General features: G+C 45.9%; 1 protein-coding gene and 8 non-coding genes across 9 annotated transcripts; 3 read left to right on the forward strand and 6 right to left on the reverse strand.

The window, feature by feature from the left end:
• Positions 1–115: 115 nt before the first annotated feature.
• Positions 116–186, forward strand: trnag-gcc (transfer RNA glycine (anticodon GCC)). Its single transcript has one exon. It is a non-coding gene; the product is annotated as a tRNA-Gly (tRNA).
• Positions 187–337: 151 nt separating this feature from the next.
• Positions 338–409, reverse strand: trnad-guc (transfer RNA aspartic acid (anticodon GUC)). Its single transcript has one exon. It is a non-coding gene; the product is annotated as a tRNA-Asp (tRNA).
• Positions 410–645: 236 nt separating this feature from the next.
• On the forward strand, positions 646–718 carry trnak-cuu (transfer RNA lysine (anticodon CUU)). The gene has a single exon. It is a non-coding gene; the product is annotated as a tRNA-Lys (tRNA).
• Positions 719–3,134: 2,416 nt separating this feature from the next.
• On the reverse strand, positions 3,135–3,206 carry trnad-guc (transfer RNA aspartic acid (anticodon GUC)). The gene has a single exon. It is a non-coding gene; the product is annotated as a tRNA-Asp (tRNA).
• Positions 3,207–3,798: 592 nt separating this feature from the next.
• On the forward strand, positions 3,799–3,869 carry trnag-gcc (transfer RNA glycine (anticodon GCC)). Its single transcript has one exon. It is a non-coding gene; the product is annotated as a tRNA-Gly (tRNA).
• A 547-nt stretch (positions 3,870–4,416) lies between these two features.
• Positions 4,417–4,488, reverse strand: trnad-guc (transfer RNA aspartic acid (anticodon GUC)). Its single transcript has one exon. It is a non-coding gene; the product is annotated as a tRNA-Asp (tRNA).
• Positions 4,489–4,947: 459 nt separating this feature from the next.
• Positions 4,948–5,020, reverse strand: trnak-cuu (transfer RNA lysine (anticodon CUU)). The gene has a single exon. It is a non-coding gene; the product is annotated as a tRNA-Lys (tRNA).
• Positions 5,021–5,222: 202 nt separating this feature from the next.
• On the reverse strand, positions 5,223–5,295 carry trnam-cau (transfer RNA methionine (anticodon CAU)). The gene has a single exon. It is a non-coding gene; the product is annotated as a tRNA-Met (tRNA).
• Positions 5,296–9,078: 3,783 nt separating this feature from the next.
• On the reverse strand, positions 9,079–21,198 carry LOC101159729 (N-chimaerin). The gene is made up of 15 exons (XM_004066624.5): positions 21,060–21,198; positions 20,700–20,784; positions 18,499–18,537; positions 18,367–18,422; positions 17,198–17,229; positions 16,981–17,094; positions 15,058–15,184; positions 14,831–14,986; positions 12,478–12,555; positions 12,110–12,194; positions 11,852–12,025; positions 11,041–11,118; positions 10,833–10,970; positions 10,647–10,752; positions 9,079–10,566 (listed from the first exon to the last, which is right to left on the reverse strand). Exons 2-15 carry the CDS (start codon positions 20,728–20,730, stop codon positions 10,395–10,397), a joined length of 1,386 nt encoding a protein of 461 aa, XP_004066672.1. The 5' UTR covers positions 20,731–20,784; positions 21,060–21,198; the 3' UTR covers positions 9,079–10,394.
• Between the last annotated feature and the right edge of the window lie 9 nt (positions 21,199–21,207).

The following is a 21,207-nucleotide window of genomic DNA, read 5'->3' on the forward strand; positions in this document are numbered from 1 at the left end:
ACCCTTGACAGCACCCAGCTGAGGAGCACGCCACGCCCAGGAGTCTTGAGCTGCATCCAGTAGTCTTGGAGTCAGTTGTCGAATGTGGTGATACACAATCTTTCTCATTTCCAGTGCATTGGTGGTTCAGTGGTAGAATTCTCGCCTGCCACGCGGGAGGCCCGGGTTCGATTCCCGGCCAATGCAACGTTACCTTTTATCTTTGCATGATAACAGGAGAATTTGTCAAAAATTGTTGAATATTGCAGTATGGCTTATGTTTACTTTTCGGGTTAACATTAGAATGAAAGTGACAGGCTGTGAAAAAGTATTTAAATTAGGGTTAAAACAAATTGAACTCCCCGTCGGGGAATCGAACCCCGGTCTCCCGCGTGACAGGCGGGGATACTCACCACTATACTAACGAGGAGATGACGCAAACATTGCACAGGCATGACTTTGTCGGCAACAACTGGGTGAGTCACTCTCCATGACTCTTCTCATTTATCCTCTACATTAGTTCTTAAAACTTTAAATCCAATATACCTTTTCACCGCTTGTGAGATTATGGCAGTGCTGTTACCACATTGACATTTTAACTGCCGTTAAAACACCCATGCACCTCCTCCACACTGAAGAAGGAGTAATAAAAATAAACTATGACAAGCCCGGCTAGCTCAGTCGGTAGAGCATGAGACTCTTAATCTCAGGGTCGTGGGTTCGAGCCCCACGTTGGGCGCTAGCTTTTTATAGGTCTGTTTTCTACTTAAATTTCTACATTTTTGATGGCTGTTTTTTTCTGGTTCTGTCAGTAGTGGTGCTTGTCAACCCCAAAACTTGAGGATTGTAGCAGCTATCAAAGTAATTCAAGACCAACTTTATTAATCCCCGTAAGGAAATTTAGTTGTAGTAGCAATACCATGGAAATAGGGGAATAAAGATAAACACAAGACACAGAATATACAGGGAAGAAAAGAGAAAAAATAAAATAACTATACAGTCAATAAACTCTAGAACACTCAATCTTATTTACATCCAAGTCTGCCAGATGAATTGTGAAGTCTAATGGCTGATGGCAGGAATGACTTCCTCTATTGTTCTCTGGCACAGCGGGGGTGTATAAGTGCTGTTGAAACTGCTTCTCAGTTTGTCCACGTCCCTGAAGAGGGGACTGGAGGGATTGTCCATTATGGTCCCCAGTTTAGCCAGTAGTCTGTCCCCCACTACCTCCTCCAAATTGGCAAGCTTGGAGCCAATAACAGACCCTGCTTTTCTAATGAGTTTATTCAGTCTGTTGGCGTCCTTTGCTTTGATGCCAGTACGACAGCACAGTGCAGCAAAGAAGATGGTGCTCGCCATGACAGACCGGTAGGACATGTGGAGCATCCTACTGCAAACATTGAAGGACCTGAGTCTACTCAGGAAGTAAAGTGTTAGTGTCAGTGTTAGTGGACAAGTCCAGTTTATCGTCCAGATGTACACCCAGGAACTTGTAGGACGAGACAATTTCTACATCCGTCCCACCGATACAGACTGGGGAGGGCGGAGACTTCCTCCTGCTAAAGTCAATCACCATCTCTTTTGTCTTGGCCACGTTCAGCTGCAGGTAATTTTCCCCAGACCACCTGACGAAACGCTCCAAGAGCCTCCTGTACTCCTCTTACCATCCATTTTTCACACATCCGACTATAGCTGTGTCGTCAGAGTACTTCTGAGGTTGACAAAACTCAGAGTAGTGCTGGAAGTCAGCTGTGTAGGTGGTAAATAGGAAGGTGGACAGCATGATTCCCTGAGGGTCTCCTTTGTTGCTTATAAGGGTGTCAGACACACAGCTCTGCAGTATCATAAACTGTGGTCGACATGTCAGGTAGTCCTCAATTCACAAGACCAGGGGGGCATCCACCTGCATCTTCCCTAACTTCTCCCTCATCAGTCTCAGCTGGATGGTGTTGAAGGCTGAAGAGAAGTCAAAGAACATGATATTCACTGTGGTGTTCGGGTTTTCCAGGGAGGAGTGTGCCCTCTGCAGCAGGTATATCAGTGCATTCTCCACTCCAGCCTTGGGTTGGTATGCAAACTGCAAAGGGTCTTGGAAGGGGCTCACCAGGGGTCTGAGGTGTGACAGCACCAGCTCCATGACCTTCATAACATGGGAGCTCAGTGCTATAGGCCTGTAGTCACTAGGGGCCTCAGGATGGTTCTTCTTTGGCACTCCATAGAACTGGGATCCTCTGAAGGTTAAGGCTCAGGTTGTACAGGTGCTGGAGTACACCACATAGCTAACTGGAACAGTTCTTGAGTACCCAGGGACTGATGCCATCAGGTCCAGCAGCCCTTTGCTGGTTGAGCCTCTCCGGCACTCTCCTCACTTGAGTGGGTGTGATGAACAGTCCAGTCTGGGGGGTGGGGGACGTTGCAGGGTCTGTGAAAGATGTCAGCTGTGGGGAGGGAGGTGGGGATTTCAGAGGTGCTGATGGCCCTGGAAGGTGAGTGGAAGAAGTCCAGTGGTCGTTCAGAGGAGAAGTGGGTGGACTGCTGGGGGAGGGGGAGCAGGTATCGAACCTGTTTAAAAACTGGTTCAGGTGCCTTGCAGGACAGCTGGGGGAGGGAGGTGGGGAAAGCAGAGGTGTTAATGGCCCTGGAAGGTGAGAAGAAGTCCGTTGGTCACCCAAAAGAGGAGTGGGGGGACAGCTGGGGGAGGGGGAGCTGGAATCAAACCTGTTAAAGAACTTGTTCAGCTAATTCGCTCGATCCACATTTCCTTCAGCTGGACATTTTCCCTTCCTCTGTAGGCCTCTTTCCTATCATTCAGAAGGGCCTTCAGCTCACAAGTAACCCAGGGTTTGTTGTTTGGGTAACATTGCACCCTCTAACACGGATGGAGTTGTCCGTGCAGAATTTGATGTAATCCGAGAGACAGTCTGTTAGTCCATCCGGGTCGTCACCATGAGGTTCATACAGAACAGACCAGTCTGTGGTTTCCAAGGCATCACGCAGGCTTTCCATGGCACCGTCAGACCATTTTGTAACAGTCCTCACAGTGACTGGTTTCTGTTTAACCACCAAGCTGCCTGTTGGGCTTCCGTTAGATTCCCGGCCAATGCAACTTCAAACAATATTGTTACCCACGGTGTTCCAGAAAAAAATTATTATCACTCCCCGTCGGGGAATCGAACCCCGGTCTCCCGCGTGACAGGCGGGGATACTTACCACTATACTAACGAGGAGATGATATAACATGTGCCAGCACGAGATCAGAACATTGTAAGATGACACGAAAGACCACGACATATTAGACTCTCGCCAACTCTTGCCTCGAAGAGGAGTTATTATTGCCGCCACCGCCGCTGCCCTCTTGAACGAGCCCTTCTTGTTCCCGTGCATGCGCAGATGCACCCCAGCTCGACTCTGTTCCAGTGGTGGTCTTGGAGGTAGTACCCCATCGCGTCTCTGTTCCAGTGGTGGTCTCGGAGGCACCCCATCCTTTAATTTATGCCTGACCTGCCAGCTAACTGCTGGCCTGACCCGCCTGCCCTCTAGGCCAACTACTTAGTGGAGACCTCTGTTCCTGTTTCCGCTTCCTCTTTGTTCCTTCTTCCGACCCACCAGCGCACTCTGACCTTCCTACAAGTGACGTTCCATGTCGGCCCTGTGACTGGAAGGTCATGAGTTCAAACCCAGGCTGGGAACACCCAAGGTGTAGGGTGGAAGGTCAAGGTCTGCCACAGACACCACGTCAGCAGCCGCTGGCCCACCCCACCCAGTAGTCTCGGCGTCAGTTTTGGAATGGGGTGATAGAGGATACTACTCAGTTCCAGTGCATTGGTGGTTCAGTGGTAGAATTCTCGCCTGCCACGCGGGAGGCCCGGGTTCGATTCCCGGCCAATGCATCAGTATCTTTTTCCTTAACAGGAGAACTTGTCAAAACTCGGCGGAATATGGCAATGTGGTTTTTGTTTACTTTTCAGGTTCACATGAGAATAAAAGTGACAGGCTATGAAAAAATGAGGGGTAAAACAAATTACACTGGCCGAAACAGACCAAAAACTTAAAAAATGGGACATAATGGCTCCCTGCTTGACATTCAGCATTAAGGGGTTGGATTGGGGGTGGTTCAACCACCAAAATGGTTCCTGAGCGCGGTTGTGTCTGCAGTTCACTGCTCCCCCAGGGGATGGGTCAAATGTGGAGAACAAATTTTGCAAACTTAGGTGTGTGATAGATAGTGGAACTATAACTTTGCTTTTGTGTCACCCCTGTGCAGAGAGTGGAACTTTCACCACTGAACTACCAACACATGATTGTTAGGGATGATCAAACCAAATTCACATGAATAAAAAGTTTGAATTAAACCAAACCAAAACCAAACAAGAATTATTTTTTTCAGCTTTAAGAAAGTATCATAGAACACATAAAAGAAAAAAAAAAGATATCACACTCCCCGTCGGGGAATCGAACCCCGGTCTCCCGCGTGACAGGCGGGGATACTTACCACTATACTAACGAGGAGATGACACCACCTGACCACACACCGAATACTATCCTTTAACACGGTGTGTGAGTGTGTTGGTTGGAATACTTTTCATCAAGAACAAAAGCATGTGAGAAACTTACTGATATGACTGAGAGGACAAGTCATAGGATCATACTTACCGCAGGCTCCACCTATTCACTAGCAACTCAATTACCTGAGAGCTATGCATTTTTTCTAATAGTTAAAGCATGACCTTTGCCTCGATCATGTAAATCTTGTAACAGCTTGTAAACTTAAATACCGAAATATGTTTTAAAACCCTTTGTCCCTAGAGGGACCTTTCTTTTCACTTCAAAAGCCCACTTTAGTGGTTGCCACGATTAATTATTTGTCTACATCAATAATCTATGAATAAAACCTTCAGTTATATTACAGTTTACTGTGAGAATCCTTTTCTCTTATACGATCTGTCACTACAACTCTAAAAAATGTTACGCCCAACGTGGGGCTCGAACCCACGACCCTGAGATTAAGAGTCTCATGCTCTACCGACTGAGCTAGCCGGGCATGGTGACTTGCATTTCCTGGCCTTTATAAGTATTTTTCCATTGTAGCGAAAACAACATTGTCCTTGCAGTCCTTAACTGCTGGAGCCATAGTTAAACCTACAGTTAAAAATTGCCAGGCGACCATTACAAATGGAAAGATTTCATCAAATCGCATCTAAAGGCATAAAGGGTTGTAATTTATGAAGAGGAGAAAAAATCTATGCCCCGTGTGAGGCTCGAACTCACGACCTTCAGATTATGAGACTGACGCGCTGCCTACTGCGCCAACGAGGCCATGAAACCCCAGTAGGACAATCGGATCTATGAATGGGCCATGACATGCATACTTACTAACATTTAGATGAGATTGCACAAATCAAGTTGCAGTGACAGCTACATAAAACAACTTCTAAACCCCGCCCCAAATTCCCTTCAACAACAGGTCAGCCACAGGACCTCCTCCTCATTCAACCTGAAAATGTTAAATGCTTTGCGATGTTTGCTTTTTGGTGGAGGCAGCAAACAAAACCTCAAGTTGTTTAGTTAGTGGCAGTATCAAGACTAGCAGGTTAATTTGAGTTCCTCCAAACTGGCTGAGCTAGTGCCATCTCACAGAGAGACTTATGTCGTAAAGGGGAAACTTGATTCAGCAGGTTGTACCTGGGATCTCATCTGGTCAATCAAAACTCAAAGCTTTTTGTCATTAACTTGGGAGTTAGAAATGCACATTAATGGATAAATGAAAAAGTACAAATGTTAACACCTGATAAATATTTTCTGACGTCAACCATTAAAATGGCAAAGTAGGACAAAGTAATGTTTGAAATTCTTTTGGGTCCAATCCAATATAGATAAGATCATTGACGTCAGATAAAAAAAAACTTTAAAAAAAATCCTGTGGCCTTTAAATCAGTGGTCCCCAACCACCGGGCCGCGGACCGGTATCGGGCCGGGGACACTTGGCACCGGGCCGTGGGAAATTTTGACACCGGGACGCACAGAAAGAAAAAATAATTTCCATTTTATTGTTTTTTTTCTCTCGAAAAGAACGTTTTATTTTGAAAAGTGACCGGATTCTCTCCGTTACATTCGTAACACTTAACGCACAACAAAGTCGCGACACCAAACATCACGTGATACACACCTTGCGTTGCACCTCAGCCCCCCACCCCCACCCCCACGGGTCCGCGGTAAACGTGCCTTGCGTTATACCGTTCCGCGGTGACAAAAAGATTGGGGACCACTGCTTTAAATTACCTTATTTTGTTTGTAACAAACTCGGAACCATAAAGTGGGGGCTAAATACGCATATGTTAATGGTAGGTTAATAGTAATGAGTTCCCTAATATTAATACGATCCTTTCTCACTACTCAGGGTAAATTTAAACTTACTAGTACATGGGGGTCTAAACTTAAAATAGACTTTAAGAGACTTCCATTCAAAAAATGCCAAAGTTAAAGAAATTAGCTAAACTAGCTAAATAAATAAACTAACTTTAACTATGTAGGAAGATTTTTCTTACCACAAGCATATTCACTCCATCCATTTTCTTCCACTCTTCTTCCACTCCATTTTCTGGTTCACGGGCAGCAATCTAAGCATTAATGTCCTGACTTTCCTCTCTCTGGCCACTTCATGTTGCTCCTCTCAGGGAATTCCAAGGATTATCCTGGCCAGCTGAGAGACTTAGTTTTTCCGATGTGTCCTCCGCCCAATGGGACCTTCCCGAAACACCACCAGCAAAGTGTCCAGGAGGCATCCGAACCAGATGGCTGAACCACCTAAGCGGATTCCTCTCAACATGGAGGAGCCGCGGCTCTACTAAGAGTCTCTCTGGCAGACTGGGCTCCTCGCCTTATCTCTAAGGGAGAACCCAGCCACCTGATGGAGGAAACTCCTTTCAGCCACTTGTATCCAAGACCTTGTTCTTTCGGTCATGACCCATTGCTCATGACCATAGGTGAGTATGGAGCAAAGATCCACCGGTAAATGAAGAGCTTCGCTTTCTCACTCACTCTCCACTTAACCAAAACGGACTGGCATAGTGGACGCCACGTATCACAGTGGACGCCACACCAATCTGCATGTCGATCTCATGCTCCGATCTTCCCTCACTCGAGAACAAGATTCCAAGATACCAAAACTCCTCCACCTGAGGCAGGAACTCTCAACCAGAAAGGACAAACTGCCTTTCTCTGGTGGAGACCCATGGCCTCAGACTTTGCGATGCTGTCGCAATGTTGGTCACAATGACTTAATATTTGTGCATGCATGGACGGATCAGGTAGCCATTACAAATTGGGTAGCCACAAACCCTAACTTCATTGAATGTTCCCTGGTAGGTAGTGTTTCACAGGGCAGCTGGAGCACTGCTTTACAGGATGTGTACTTGGTTGTTGTTTTTATTGCATAATAATGTGTTTCATAGATCATTAAAAGATTTTCTAAATAATTTAAAATGTTAAAAAAAATTGTTTCTTCACTTCTCACTGATCAATTTATCTCTCCTTTAGACAGGTTTAACATTTTTTGAATTTAACTCTACTTTTATACTTAAATGCACACAATAAAAGTTTTCAAATCATTAAAAAAAAGTTTATGACCCACTCCAACCATCTTTTGATCAATTTTCAATGTAGTGGTCTTTCAATTATGATTATGCCGTTTTCAGCCAAAATAACCAAACAAAAAAAAGGATAATTAGAAATTCACCTCTTGGTTGTGGGTGGGGCTGATGGTGCAGACTAAGCCCACCCTCCTTTCCCATTATCCATTTATTAACACGTTTTGCCGCTAGTTTACATGCAAAAACATAAAAAATAAAAAACATTGGAGGGGGTCTTTAAATGCACACAATTACAATCTTCATGTCACAAAAAATTGTTAACAAAATAAAACTTACCTGCTTCAACAAAAAGAAAAGCTCAAGAAACCAAGAAACCTTTAAAAAATTATTTTCAGTTTTAAACGCTTAACTTAAGTTTTTTCTTAATGGAAATCTAAAAATAAAAAACTTGAATATTAAAGGCGGGGGGGGGGGGGCTACCGCTTGCTAGCAAAGTCGTTGCTCAGAGTTAAGAAGTTAAACTTTACTGTTCACTATTACTAACTAAAACATTAACTAGCCATACAGAATATAACATTTGTCTTATTGAATTATATCAGAAACGTATTTAGTGCTGTAACAGCGTGAAAGTAACTCACCGATTTCGCTGCGATAACTGCGTCACGTTTGCAGAGCCGCCATTATGAGCCGCGAGGCCGAAGCACGAATCCTTTTTATATTTTAATAAAGAATTTCGTTACTATTGTCTATCAAACTGGTTTTAAAAGCTACAAATACGTCGTTCGCCTGAATAAAAAGTAGCGGTAACACGTAGATAACTGTGGCAGAGGACCTCAGGACGGGGCCGCCGAATCCGCTGGAGACCCTGCGGCGCCCGGGAACGTGCGTGAACGCGGACGGGAGCGCGTGCGTTCTCTGGGCCTGACGGCAGCCAAGATCAACGTCACCAGCGAGCACGCGGAACTACTTTTATTTATTTATATTTATTCTTTAACTGTCATAACATTACATTTTCTATAAAATTGTACCTACAATTACAGTTAGAAATAATTAAAATATTTTGGTAAAGTTTTGAGGAAAAATTCTCCCCATTTCTAAATATTTTTATTATTTATGTTTGCATTTTATTTTGTGGTTTTTAGTGACTAATAACTTCATTTTGAATACATTTTCATTTTAAATTGTACCACACTATGTATTTGGAGACCTTTTTTCGTATTAAACTATGTATCAATAAAGTTTTTCCAGTATGTTATTTCCCCCAAACTGTTCAGAACATTTAGATCCAGATAAAAGGTTAAAAAAATAATGAATTTCATTAAGGTGAAGACATAACATGTTAATAACGACAATTAATTTACCGTCTAAATATCCTAAGTTGATACGTCTCTGTATGAATGTATAATTACTGATTGTATTGTTTTGTGCATTATTCTGGCTTTGATTGCTTTAAATAAACCAATTCAAATAAAAAACAAAATCAAATAATAAAGTAAATTCATTCCACAGGTTGTAAGCCATCATCAATAATTTAATTCCACCATGCATAAAACATAGAAAATACTTCACAGCAATGACAATGATAAAAAATACAGATTTCATTATGCTAAAAAAAAAAGAAACAGATCACTGGAGGCTCACAAATTGTTAATCGGATGCAGGTACGTGGAAAAACGATCTTCATGGAACTAAGAAAAAGTTTAGAAAAACGAATTTTAATGCCATTCCGTTTAATCTAAATCCAACTCTGCATTTAAAGCCAAACTGAAAGCAACGCCCCGACAAAAATGGGGTAAAGGACGGGGTTCAGAGTGCTGAGATACATCCATCTTTACCAAATAATTACGCGCAATAAAGAAGAAAAATTTTAGTCCTTCATGTTAATCGTCCAACACTTATACCGGAGCAGGAACCTTCAAGTAGCGATTACTTCTACAAACCAAGCAGATTTGCTTTAGAGCAGCTAAAATAGTCAAACGAAGCCGGTCACATGTTCACCTGCTGCTTGTGGACACGAGCGAATGACAACACATCGTGTGGACTGGCACTACTTTTTTTACATTCCCCTGACGCGGCTGTCGTCTGCGACTTCATCCTCAGGCGGGTGGAGGAGAGAACGCAGACGAACCGCCGTCGTCTTTACCCGATAACAGAACTGATTTACTCTTGAGTAATAAAAGGCTGTTTTTTGCTTTTTAGATCTCTGTGCAATTTTAGGTTAGCTAAAGTAGTTCATGAGAGAGAAAAAAGAGACTGAGTAGGTCCAGATCACGTGAAATCCTTCTGAGGGGTGGGCGGGTCACTTCTTTGATTCATTCATCCTGCTGTCTTAACCTTCAGAGCCAGAAATGGACAGCAAACATCTGGAACTGAAGCGAAGGAAAGCATTTGTGACGAAGGTTATGGAGGAAAAACGCTTCCTCTGCACCTAAAATAGACCTTATGATGTCACTTCTCATGCTGTCCTCCTTAACGCACACGTCAAACTCTCCCTTTGATGGAGCGTTGGGTTTGCCGTCTTCCTGAACGTAGTGACTCATCCTGCGCTCCGAGGCTCGTTTTGTTTCGGAGGTGGGAGGCACAAACGCTTTCTAATTTTATGGGAAATAAAAAATGTGAAGGAGTCCAATTTAAGAAAGGAGGGATGAAGACAGAAGGATGGATCCCACAGCGAGAGAGAAATGGCATCCTTCTGTCCTCTCGCTGGTTTATTCGTTACGGTTTCTCCTTCAGAACTTCCTTCATTTCTTCTCAGCTTCTTCAACGCTAAAAAATGGGTTTGAAGACTTTCAAGCATCTCCAGAGTTTTCCCCCTCGTCTCCGCTCTCAGAAGACGACGTCCTCGTGGGCGATGAGGGTTTCCACCACCAGTCTCTGGTACCGGATGTCGTTGAGCGCCGTCATGGCGTCCAGGCCGGGGGCCCGCATCAGCGTGGGGCCGAAGACGATCCCCAGGTTCTCGCTGGACATCAGGTTTTCCTTCTCGTACTGGGTGACTCTGAGTGAACAAACGGTTAAAGGTGAGATATACGGGGGGCAGAGGTGGGGCGCCATCAAAGGCCGTGGAGGTGCTCAGACCTCTTGAGGTGACCCATGAGGTATCGCAGCGTCTCGCAGTGCGCCGGCGGCAACAGCTTTAAGGCTTCGTGGAGAGACTCCAGCAGTTTCTCTGGATCTGAAATCTCTGCAAAAAAGCAATATCGAGTCCTGACGATGAAACCCTAAAGCGAGTTTCAAACCTTCAGGGGGGGGCGGAACACCTACTGGCAGCTTCAATGAAGCGGGGGTACGCGTCGTAGGTGATGAGGGGAATGGGCAGGTCCCGGAAGTACAGCTTCAGGGCTCCAGTGATGATGTTGATGTCTTCATACGCGCTGGAGGAAATGTCCGCTTTTTCTCCGTCTGCCAAGGTGGGAAAGGCCGATGAGGAAAAAGCAACAGCACATAAAAGCCAGCAGGGGGCGCCGCTCACCTCTGTCAAAGGCCAACTTGACGTCCTCTATCAGCTCGCTGAAGCCGGAAATTCTGTACAACCCTTCAGACTGAAGACCTGGAGGTTTGGAACAGTGACTTGTTTCAGACATTTTATCAAAGCAAACTACAGGATTGTGGACTTTAAAGTCCCACTCCGACCATCGGTTCCTCTAGATTCAAAGCCAATCAAAAACCTGTGTCGTTTTCTAGGAAATACTTTCTGCAGAGCTCCAGGAGTTCATTAGAAATTCACCTCCTTGTTGCTGAGAGCACTCTGTTTACATGCCATTTTAAAGCTATTGTTTTCCTGTTTCTCTTTCTTTATTTTAGTATTTTCCACCATGTTTTCCTGCTTAACTCCTTCTACCCTTTTCAGCCATTTCAACCATTCAACTGTTCAAATCTTCAGCTCTTTCAGCTTTTTCCAGCTGTGACATTTGGTCCTTCAAATCCTTGAACTTTTCCAGCTATTCCAGGATTTCTGCCTCCATTGAAATAAATGGGGAATCCTTGGTTTAGAAGCTCGCTTGTCGATACCTGGCATTTTTCACAAAAATATCTTTTTTGTTTTGTGCTGTTTTCACTTTATTTATGGTCAACTTCAATCATTTATTTATTTAATTTATTTATCTTGCCAAATATTACCCTTTAAGTGTCATTTTCATTCAGTAATATAGCATCAACCCTGGATTTTCTTCTGGAAATGCAGCTTCTTCAATAGTTTTCTTTATATGTGACCTCCTTCATCATTTCATGGGAGTGGGTCTCTACAGAGAAGCGGTGGTTTCTAATCCCCTCTTTTGCCTCACCTCTAGCCTCGATCTCCTGGATGCACATGTCCACCACCATGGGCCTCTTGGTGTTGTGGGCTTTCACCAGCGTGGTCAGGTCGCAGCTGTACACCTTCTTGACGTGCCGGAGGTCGGGCTGGCAGTCGTTGGGCACCACCTTGGAGCACTGCTTGTGGACGTTCAGCCCGCAGTCTGTCCGAGGAAACGAGATTTAAATGAGATTTAAATCCAGGCTAAAAGAAGGGTGGAAGGGTTTGAACAGAAGAGCGTCCGTACCTGCGCACTTCACACCCTGAGCGATGAGACCCCACATGAAGTTGGCACAGTATTCACACCAGTGGGGGCCCCTGAATGTGTGAACCTGGACAGATGGAGAGGAATGTAAGAGTCAGAAAAAGAGGTTTGAATCCACTGATTTATGGCTGCTGTGGTGACATCCTGATGACCCGTGTGTGTTTCTGAGGAACTCTGAAGCTCTGACCTTCACACACATCACTCCTAACAAACACAACAGCCGGACTACACACAGACGCACACAAACGCACACAGACGCACACAAACGCACACAGACGCACACAAACGCACACAGACGCACACAAACGCACACAGACGCACACAGACGCACACAAACGCACACAGCTCACCTTGAAGTTGTGAACCTTCTCGTATTTGGGTGCCAGGTCGCTCTCCCTCAGGGTCGCCCGCCGCACCAGCGATGTCAGCTGTGAAAGGGCAAACGATCTGATTGGCTGCCAGAAGGTGGAAGCGGGGGAGGGGGGTTTAGGGGGGGCCGGAGCCCGCTTAACAAAGAGTACGGGGGTCGGGACCGGATCCGTTAAGCCGAGGGTGAAGTTAGACAGAGAGCTTTTCTTCTCTCTCCGCCTCCGATGCTGCTTTTTGCCTCCTTTGACAACAGCAGGCGACTCTCTGCTCGGCATTGTGGGTAAAAAAAAAAAAAAAAGGATTTAAATAAAAGAAAAACTAAATCTGGAAAACTGGAAGAAAAAAAAGTTGAATTTGCCAAATAGGAATAAAAGACTTTTAAAGGAAGGGGTTTTCAAAATAAAAGCCGGTTTCAAACTACGCACTCTCCATCTAACGAGAGCGTCCAAACTGGAGAGGGGGGCGTGAAGGAGGTCCTGCGGGGTTAGGAGGAGGAAGATCAGCCGGTTGGATCATCGCAGCCCGGAGATGGAGCCGCATGGTTCAGGGAAACATCCATGGAGATCCAAACGAAGCCGGAGAGAGTCGGAGTGATCCGACCGCACGGACTGATGTGACAGAATTCCTGCGTGTCCTCTAGGTGAGCGCTCCCGCCCACGTGGCTCGGTTTATCCGCCCTCCCCATCACACGCTCTCCAGACAGAAGCAGCGTGGGGGGGGGGGGGGGGGGGGGGGGCTACAGCGCATGAATTTAACAGGTCATAATCAGAGGGGAGCGAGCCAATCAGGGTGCAGCGGGGCCTGTTGTTCACAACCAATTCTGCCTCATCGATTGTCCCGGTGGGAGGGGGGAGGGGGGGGGCAGCTTACAGACCAGCTGCTGTTTTATTCTTTTCTTAACCCCCCCCCTTTACCTTGTGGTGTCGACTTCTCTGATTTACATTTATGATTTATTAATTACAGAAACTCAAGCAGCATTTTTTCCGTTAAAATGAGAGGAAAATGACAGACGGAATGGAAGCTTTCAACCTTATTCTGACATAAAAATCTGCTTTTTTAACTGAAATTGTTTGCTTTGAATGCATTTGAAACAAGAAAGCATCACTAATTGGATGATTTTGGAGGATTTTAAAGGTTGCTGGCTCCAGATTCAGAGCCATGATGGATGAAATGATCTTTATATCCTCAGAGCTGAGTTGGTTACGTCTGCCTGAATCCCAGCAGGAAGACGACGTTTGAGTGTTTTTTCCCTGCAGAGCTACAGCTCAAAGTCACGCCTGCATTGCTGTGTCTGCAACCCCCCCCCTGCACGAGTGCACACATGCAGCACGCAGACAGTGATGAATGAGGCGCAGTGGAGCCGCAGGTCACGCGAGGCCTCGGGAGTCTCGGCGCCGACCGCTCCACGCCTGGTTCTATTGCTAAATTGAAGAGCGTGCGTGTTTGGAGGAGCGCAGGAGTGGTGGCGTCCAGCCTGCAGGGGAGGTGCTCCTCTTGAACATTGAGCTCCAGCTGTGCCTTTGGGGGATCTCTGCGGTTATGTAATTTTACTGCAGAGCTCTTGGCGGGAGGCCATCACTGCATCCATCCTCCTCCTCCACCTCCAGCTTCCGCCGGTCCTCCGTCCTGCGGCTCCATTTATGGTCTGTTCGGATTCTCCGATCACCTCTGCCTGCAGCCCACGCGGCCTGAGCTGCGTCTTCTGGAGGCTGCGACTAGAATAGTTCTGCACTAGTTCACCTCGGAGGCGCAGCGTTCTGGTTACATAAGGTTTACTGACGCAGGTAAGAGCAGTGACGAAGAAATCCTCATGCAGGCTATTTCTGAGGACGGACTCAGAATGAATCCATTCCTGACTGATAGGTCGGACCAGAACTCAGCACTTCACTTAGTGTGATATATTTTCAAAATAAAAAGATCCACGTCAAACAGGACTGAAACTTTCTGACTCCACCCGTCTGTCCCTGACTCCACCCATCTATCCTTAACTCTACCACTCTGTCCCTAACTCCGGATGTCTGTCCCTTATTCTATCTTTCTGTCCCAGACTCCACTCATCTGTCTCTGACTCCACCTGTCTGTCTCTGACTCCACCTAACTGTCCCTAACTCTACCTGCATGTCTCTGACTCTGTCCAGTCGATGCCTGAAGGACTCCATCCCCCTGGTTTCCTGACCCGTTTCTTTCTGCCCTTCTTCTATTCATCCTCACTTCCATCCCATAAACCTGTCCTCTTCCTCTTTGGGTTTTTGCATCCTAAGGTTCGGTTACTCTCTTCATCTCTGACATTTACACTTTTGCGTCTCTTGAGCAGAGGTTCTGTTTGCTCCTCACCCTCTCCGTGCTGCAGTCGTTCCTGCCGCGGGCGGCGTCGGGCTCGTCCGGGCAGCGCTGCACCTGGTTTTTCAGGGTGGGCTCCTGGTTCAGGGTGGTGTAGCCCACGTGCTCGTAGATGGGGTTGATGGTCATCTTGGCGATGTACTCCGCCGCCTTAAAGAGAAGAGGTGAAGGTCAGGTCACGGCGGACACAGTGTTTAGGGAGGACGGATCCGGAAGTGCACCTTCGTCTCGATGTAGAGCGTGATGAGGCCGTCCGTCACCAGGTCATGGATGGACTCGAACCTCTTCTCGCCCACAAAATGCTTCCCGTCATGGTACAGACGGAAGTTTCGGGTTTGATTCCCAAACCTGAAAAAGGAGGAAAGAGGAACCAGACCGTTTATCGTTCCTTCAACAGAATGTAAACATTTTATTTTTATTATTTTAACAAAAAGGACACACATATCACTCGTTCCATTAAAAGAGCTAAAAGGTGGTTAATTTAATTAAATATAGCTAAATATGAATAATGAACTTTTATGACTCTCATTTATAAGATCAAATATTTATTTAGAAAACATGTACATTGATGTTTCTATGCTTTATCTTTAGTTAGTTATTTCAGCTTGAATTCATGTGTTTCTCTGAACATGCTAGAATTACCCAGAAGGCTTTGCTTCATCTGCAGTCTCTGTAGAAAGTTAAATTCACCCTAAACGAAACAAAAAACTACAAAAAACCACAATAAAAGACAATGTGGAATAAAATGTTGATTAAAACTATAACAGAGACGGACAGCTGTTCTTTACTGCACTTTAATAATGGTGGTTTTCATTTGTTTGATGGAAATATGAAGAATTGGTGGTTTTGGTGGAAAACGGGGGACGTTTTGGGTCTGACCTCCAGTTGAAACCGGTCTTTCTCTGGTTTACCATCAAGCTCAACAGAAAAACCCGTCGACTTAAATGGGGCCACGCCTTCTCAGCTCCTTCCCAACAGATTCATTGCAGGATCTGAGTGGCACAAGTGAGTCATTAACCCAAAATCCTTTTTTTTGCCCCCACAGAGACAGTCAGGGAGGGTGTATTTATGGAAGGCAATTAGAACGGCCGTCAGAGCGCAGGTGGAAGAGTGGCATCGCTATGAATAGACCGACTGACCCAAAACCACATTTATATCAAGCCGTGCGCCAATTCAAAAGTGTGACTGTCGCTCGGAGAAAATGTAGAAAACCGACTGCAGGTCAGAAAAAAAGACAAAGAAAAGCATTTGTACGGCGACGCAGAAACTAGAGTGAAAAGATTACAGCACGGCAGTTATTTTAGGTTTTCACAGCCATTTCCATGAGCAGAAAAATGAATTTTCATCTTTTCTGAGTGTAAATCCTCAGAGTAAAATGTGGTTCCCGTCATGATTGTGTCTTTTCAGCCGAAAATTTCACATTTTCTTTGATGATTTAGTCTCTTCAGGTAATAGTTTCATGTAAACAATGTTTGCAGGGTTTAAAAAGCTGGATTAGTTTCACCTGAAACTATTATTTTTCCAACTGTGTGGTCCCACCTCTGAATGACAGGCCACTGAAATACTGTTATAAATTTAACCAATCAGGAGAGGCTTGGAGATGTGGGGCGGAGCATCAGCTAAAACAATTTAGAGAGATGAGGATCAAGAAAATCAAACAAATGCAAAAATGAAGTCTGGTATTGAAGTATTTTAAATAATTTGTCTTAAAAATTACAAATATCGGAGGCAAAAGCACCTTAAACGTATTTTTTTTCCATGTGAGGCTTTTGCCCCAAAAAAACAAAGATTATTAAGTTGGATGGTAGTTTTTTAGATGCTTTCTGTCATATTTGTCCAGCAGTAACTGTGGTGGATTGCATAAAAAAGTCTCGACGGCCTGTTGAATGAACCATTTTCAGTTCAGCTGCAGCTTTGAGTCACAAAGACACAAATGTACTTCACAATAATCTGCACAACAAGTGCGAATTATGAACTTCCACCTCCGTGCTTCTGAAACAACGTTGTCGTTTTCATCTCCTGCGGTTTGTTTGGAAAGGTTTAAAACATTTAGATGTTTTTTTCTTTTGGCAAACCGCCCCAAACTTGAGACTTTGAGTTTCTGTGAACTTAAAACTGAGCTCCTGGTCGGGGATCAAACCCACCTCAGGGCCAGGGTGTAGGTGCCCGGCTGCCTCTGGCTCTCTCGGATGAGGTAGCTGCCTTCGGCCTGACTCAGGAGCTGGTCCGTTTCCTCCCTGGAGATCATCCCGTGGAACCTGAGCGGAAGCAGAGCAGAACCTCCAGCAGACCCGTCATGGTGGAAAAGGCGCCAACATGGCCGCAGGGAGGAGGAGGAGGAGGAGAAGGAGGAGGACTTACTCTCTGCCGTAGTATTTAGGACGGTTCTCCACCTGCGGGGACACAAAGGTTTTCCATGTCAAACATGTGGGAGGGGCTTCAGGACCCCGAAGCTGCCTGGTGAGTGTGTGTGCACAGAGAATAGTGCATGAGTCAGACATTGTGTGGTTCCCCACAAAACTGCTGCTGAGCCAATAAATCAGCGGGGGGCGGCGAGCACGGCTGTGAATATCAATCCGGGGGCTGGAGCGGAGAGGTTCAGAGCTTTTCTGGAAGAATCTTTTTAGACGTGAAGAGCGTCACCGCAGACGGCAACCAGAGCTGCTGGTGGCCGACTCTCAGCATCACGCCGTGGAGAGCTGAGGGGAGGAGCGGAATCAGACGGGGAGGGGAGCCTATTTTCAGTCCCTCTTTGGAGAGGATGATGAAATGAGTTGTTCTGGAGCCGGAGGCAAACATGACACGCATCTGCAGGAGAGACTCGCTGCTGTTTTCATGAGCCTAAGCGCAAAAAATAGACCGATTCTGAACCTCCACCCGTGGCAGAGTGGTGTTTGTGAGCTTCCACAAAGCCTTTCAAATCTATTTTTGACTGAAAACTTTAGTCTGAAGGATTTCAGAAGGCAGCAAAGAGGAAACACGAGTGAACTTTTCTGTTTCACGTCAAAAGTAGTCGACATTTATTAGAGAAAATAGTTTGAAAAGTTAACTTTTTCACTTCCTGAAATGTGAAATACATGCCATAATATCACCACGACACCTTGACACCCCCACAATGAATAAGAGCAGCGAGTCTGTGAAATGGCGTGAAGATGTGGGGGGGGGTCTGGGGTTCTTTTTTCATTCCTCCTGCCCACCGGTTTGTTGTCGGTCAGCACCAGCTGCCCCTCTCAGGTCATTCAGCAGTTTTCCATAGGAACCACAAACACCAGATGTGCCCTCCCACATCTTTACTACCCCCAGGCAAAGTCTGCACTAGAGTGGGGAGTAGCACAGAGTGACCTTAAATAAGCTGATTTAAAAAAAAAAAAATAAAGGTTTATATTGAATGGGTAACAACCCGCTGAACAGCTGCAAGTCAAACCAAGAAAGACGTTTGGAAAATCTGCACTGACGAAAATCGGCTTTTCCAGGTTTAAAGGTTGGATCTGAAACAAGGCTGGACAGTGAGGTGGGAGGAAGCGTCTCACCTCGGAGGTGCAGGTGACTCTGCGGGGGTGTGGCGCCTCCTGCTGGAGCTGGTACACTGCGACAGACAGTTGGTGTGTGAGGACCGCCGACTGACAACATGGACACCGATTCAAGCAAAGACCTGTACTCACAGTAGGACTTCCACACCGGCGGCCGATAATCGTCATGATCTGGAAACACAAAGAGGCATCAGACAAGGGGAGGGGGGGCGACCTCTGACCTATGAGTCACAGGTTTGGTTACCGCCTTGTACGGCTAAGTGGTGAAGTGTCCTTTGGCAAGACCCCGAACACCACATTCCTCCTGGTGGTGACAGAAGTGACTTTTATGGAAGCAAAATGTTTGTATATGTCTGCAAATGTGTGTGTGGATGTGTATGTGAATGTGTGTGTGTGAATGGGGCTGTAAACCAAACTGAATCCCATTGACAGTACAAAAGCATCGTGGAAGCACCATAGACTGTAGAGACAATGGAGGAATGGAGGTGTGACATCACCCGTAGAAACCTCCAGCTCTTGTGAAACGAGGCCAAATCCATCACCGTTGCTTCGTGACACGGGCGCCGCCATGTTGAATCCGGTAGACAGTCATCGCTCTGAGGCCGTGTCCGAATTCTAGGGCTGCATTCTTCCTGGGCTGCATTTGAAGGCTGCTTACGTCACGCGACACGAGCTGTCCAAATTCAACGACTCCTTCAAATGCGGCCTCTAAGATACGGCCTTCTTTTTCCCAGATTTCAAGGATTGATCTGCTGTATCCGTCTATGCTGTACATATCCCAAGATGCATTGCAGCCAAACCTAGATATTTTCTGATAACGGTGGCAGACTGTGAAGTGGGAGACGGTGTTAAAAAATGATTACACGTTTTTATAATTACACCTCCAAGATTAAAAGTTGGATCAAATAAGGCAGGAAAACTTTGAGCTGGTTCAATACTCCGCTCTGTTTTCGGGACTCACGGTTGCTAGGCAACATGACATTCACGGATGTAACGGCTGGAATTATCGTCCAAATTCACAGCCGTTACATCCGGCCTAGCCACTGGACGAAGGACAACATCACCCGGAAGGACCGGGATGCAGCAGTCGAGTTTGGACACAGCCAGAGTCATCGCATCAACTGCAATGGCGACAGTAGTTGCCATGGATACGATGACTTAGAGCGTCTCGGACCAATCACTGTGGACTGGTTTCAACAAGGCGGCGCCCGTATCAGGAAGCAACGGTACTTCCTATTTGGGAACAGGAGACAGGAGGGGTTGAGCCGTCCATTGTTTTCACAGTCAATGATAAATACACAGTAGCTACTGTCCCTCACTTCCTTAAAGCTCCTTCCCTTTCAGACACTGCCACCATGTGGACAATGGATGAGCTGCAGCTAAAGTTAATCATTTCCCCATTAGTCATCAGTCAAACAGACCATAGAGCACAACACCGTCCTTCAAACACATTATATTTCAGCCAAGAGACACTATATAGTTTTTTTCCACAGGATGATCCTCATGAGCATGTTTGGATTCCAGATTTACAGTCGTGGTCGTCTCTGGATCACAGAACCAAACTCCTTTAGAGCTTTAAGCGTTTCTGTAGAGATGATAAGGACTTGGACGCTCACTTCCTGTTGGAAGGAGCTTCTGGAATCGGGCCGGACACCTCAGACGGATGTGTCCTTGAATCCGACCGTGATTAAAAATGACCTCAGAGTCGTATCTTTGGTAACCGGAGATCCTGACCAGTTGAGGTCAACCTGAACATCTTGGGTTTTTTTTAAGATAAGGTTGTTGTTTTTCATAAATACAATGTTTTTTTTGCTGAATTCCTCTGTTGGGTGACCAGCGGAGCAGCTAAAGACTTAAATCCGACCATCTTTTCGGCTTCTGTGGTACAGAAACCTTCTGAAGTGGGGTTTTCTGCCATCGTCCATATCTGTGTGTGACACCAGTAGGCGGCCTTCCTGCCCCGTGTCAGACCTCCTCCACGGCCTTATCTGCCCCTCACGGAGGCTTCTGCATCCTGTCCTCCATTCCTGCTCAGGGAGCGTCTGCTCCTGGCTGTCATGGCGCCGTGCAAACCTGTTGGACACACCGTCTTTCTGCACCAGGAAGCTAGCCGGCGGTTTTGGGAAATTGTCATCTGACTTTAGAGGAATGTCTAAATCTCTTCTCTTCTCTGAAATGAAACTTTACGCACAGTTGCCTTGGACTAAACTGTTACGGTCACATTTCTTCTGTTCTCTAAAAAAAATGTACAACCTTTAACCGATTAGAGGATGCCAATTCACTCAAATGGTGATTAAAATGACAAAAAAATAAGATTTTAATAAGATGCTTACCAAAGACATTTAAGGCCATCCTGATCTCCATATGCTGAACAATGGAACCGCAGACCTGAATCCTGTCCTGAACTCACTTTAGATCCTTCAGAGAAGCAAAGGAGAAGCAGAGAAACATCAGAGGAAGCTGCAGACAGAAGCTGCATGTAAACAATGGCTGATCAGTCCATGACCACAGCTAACGTTAGCGGGTCGTTCTGCGCTCTTTCTGCTCAACCGAACCCCAAACCCTACAGCATTTGTCTCATTTGGACCAGAAAAGACTCATCCTCCGCCGTAATAACGCGGAACCGACGCGGTAATAAGGCTCCACGGCGGCCGAGGGGGCAGCTAGCGCCGCGGATGATACAAACTACTCACATTCACGTCCCGTTCTACACTGTGGTCGCCATTTTACTAGGTCACAGGAGCAGTCTCGCCCTCTCCACCGGTAACTATGGCAACGGGAAACTACAAGGGCGCTTTGTGTATGAAAGTGTTCGAATGTGGCCGGTTACGTCACCTCCGG

Source organism: Oryzias latipes, chromosome 2 (genome assembly GCF_053564925.1).
Source record: "Oryzias latipes strain Hd-rR chromosome 2, Olatipes_Hd-rR_3.1".
NCBI classification, from domain to species: Eukaryota; Metazoa; Chordata; class Actinopteri; order Beloniformes; family Adrianichthyidae; genus Oryzias; species Oryzias latipes.

What these genes read in the sequence shown, in the direction of transcription:
- LOC101159729 (XM_004066624.5), bottom strand. Translation starts at nt 20,730, where the DNA reads ATGGAGATCAGGATGGCCTTAAATGTCTTTG. An exon ending in CGCTCTACATCGAGACGAAG is followed by an intron (nt 14,987 to 15,057) that starts GTGCACTTCCGG and finishes CTTCTCTTTAAG; the next exon opens with GCGGCGGAGTACATCGCCAA. An exon ending in CAAGTTGGCCTTTGACAGAG is followed by an intron (nt 10,971 to 11,040) that starts GTGAGCGGCGCC and finishes CCACCTTGGCAG; the next exon opens with ACGGAGAAAAAGCGGACATT.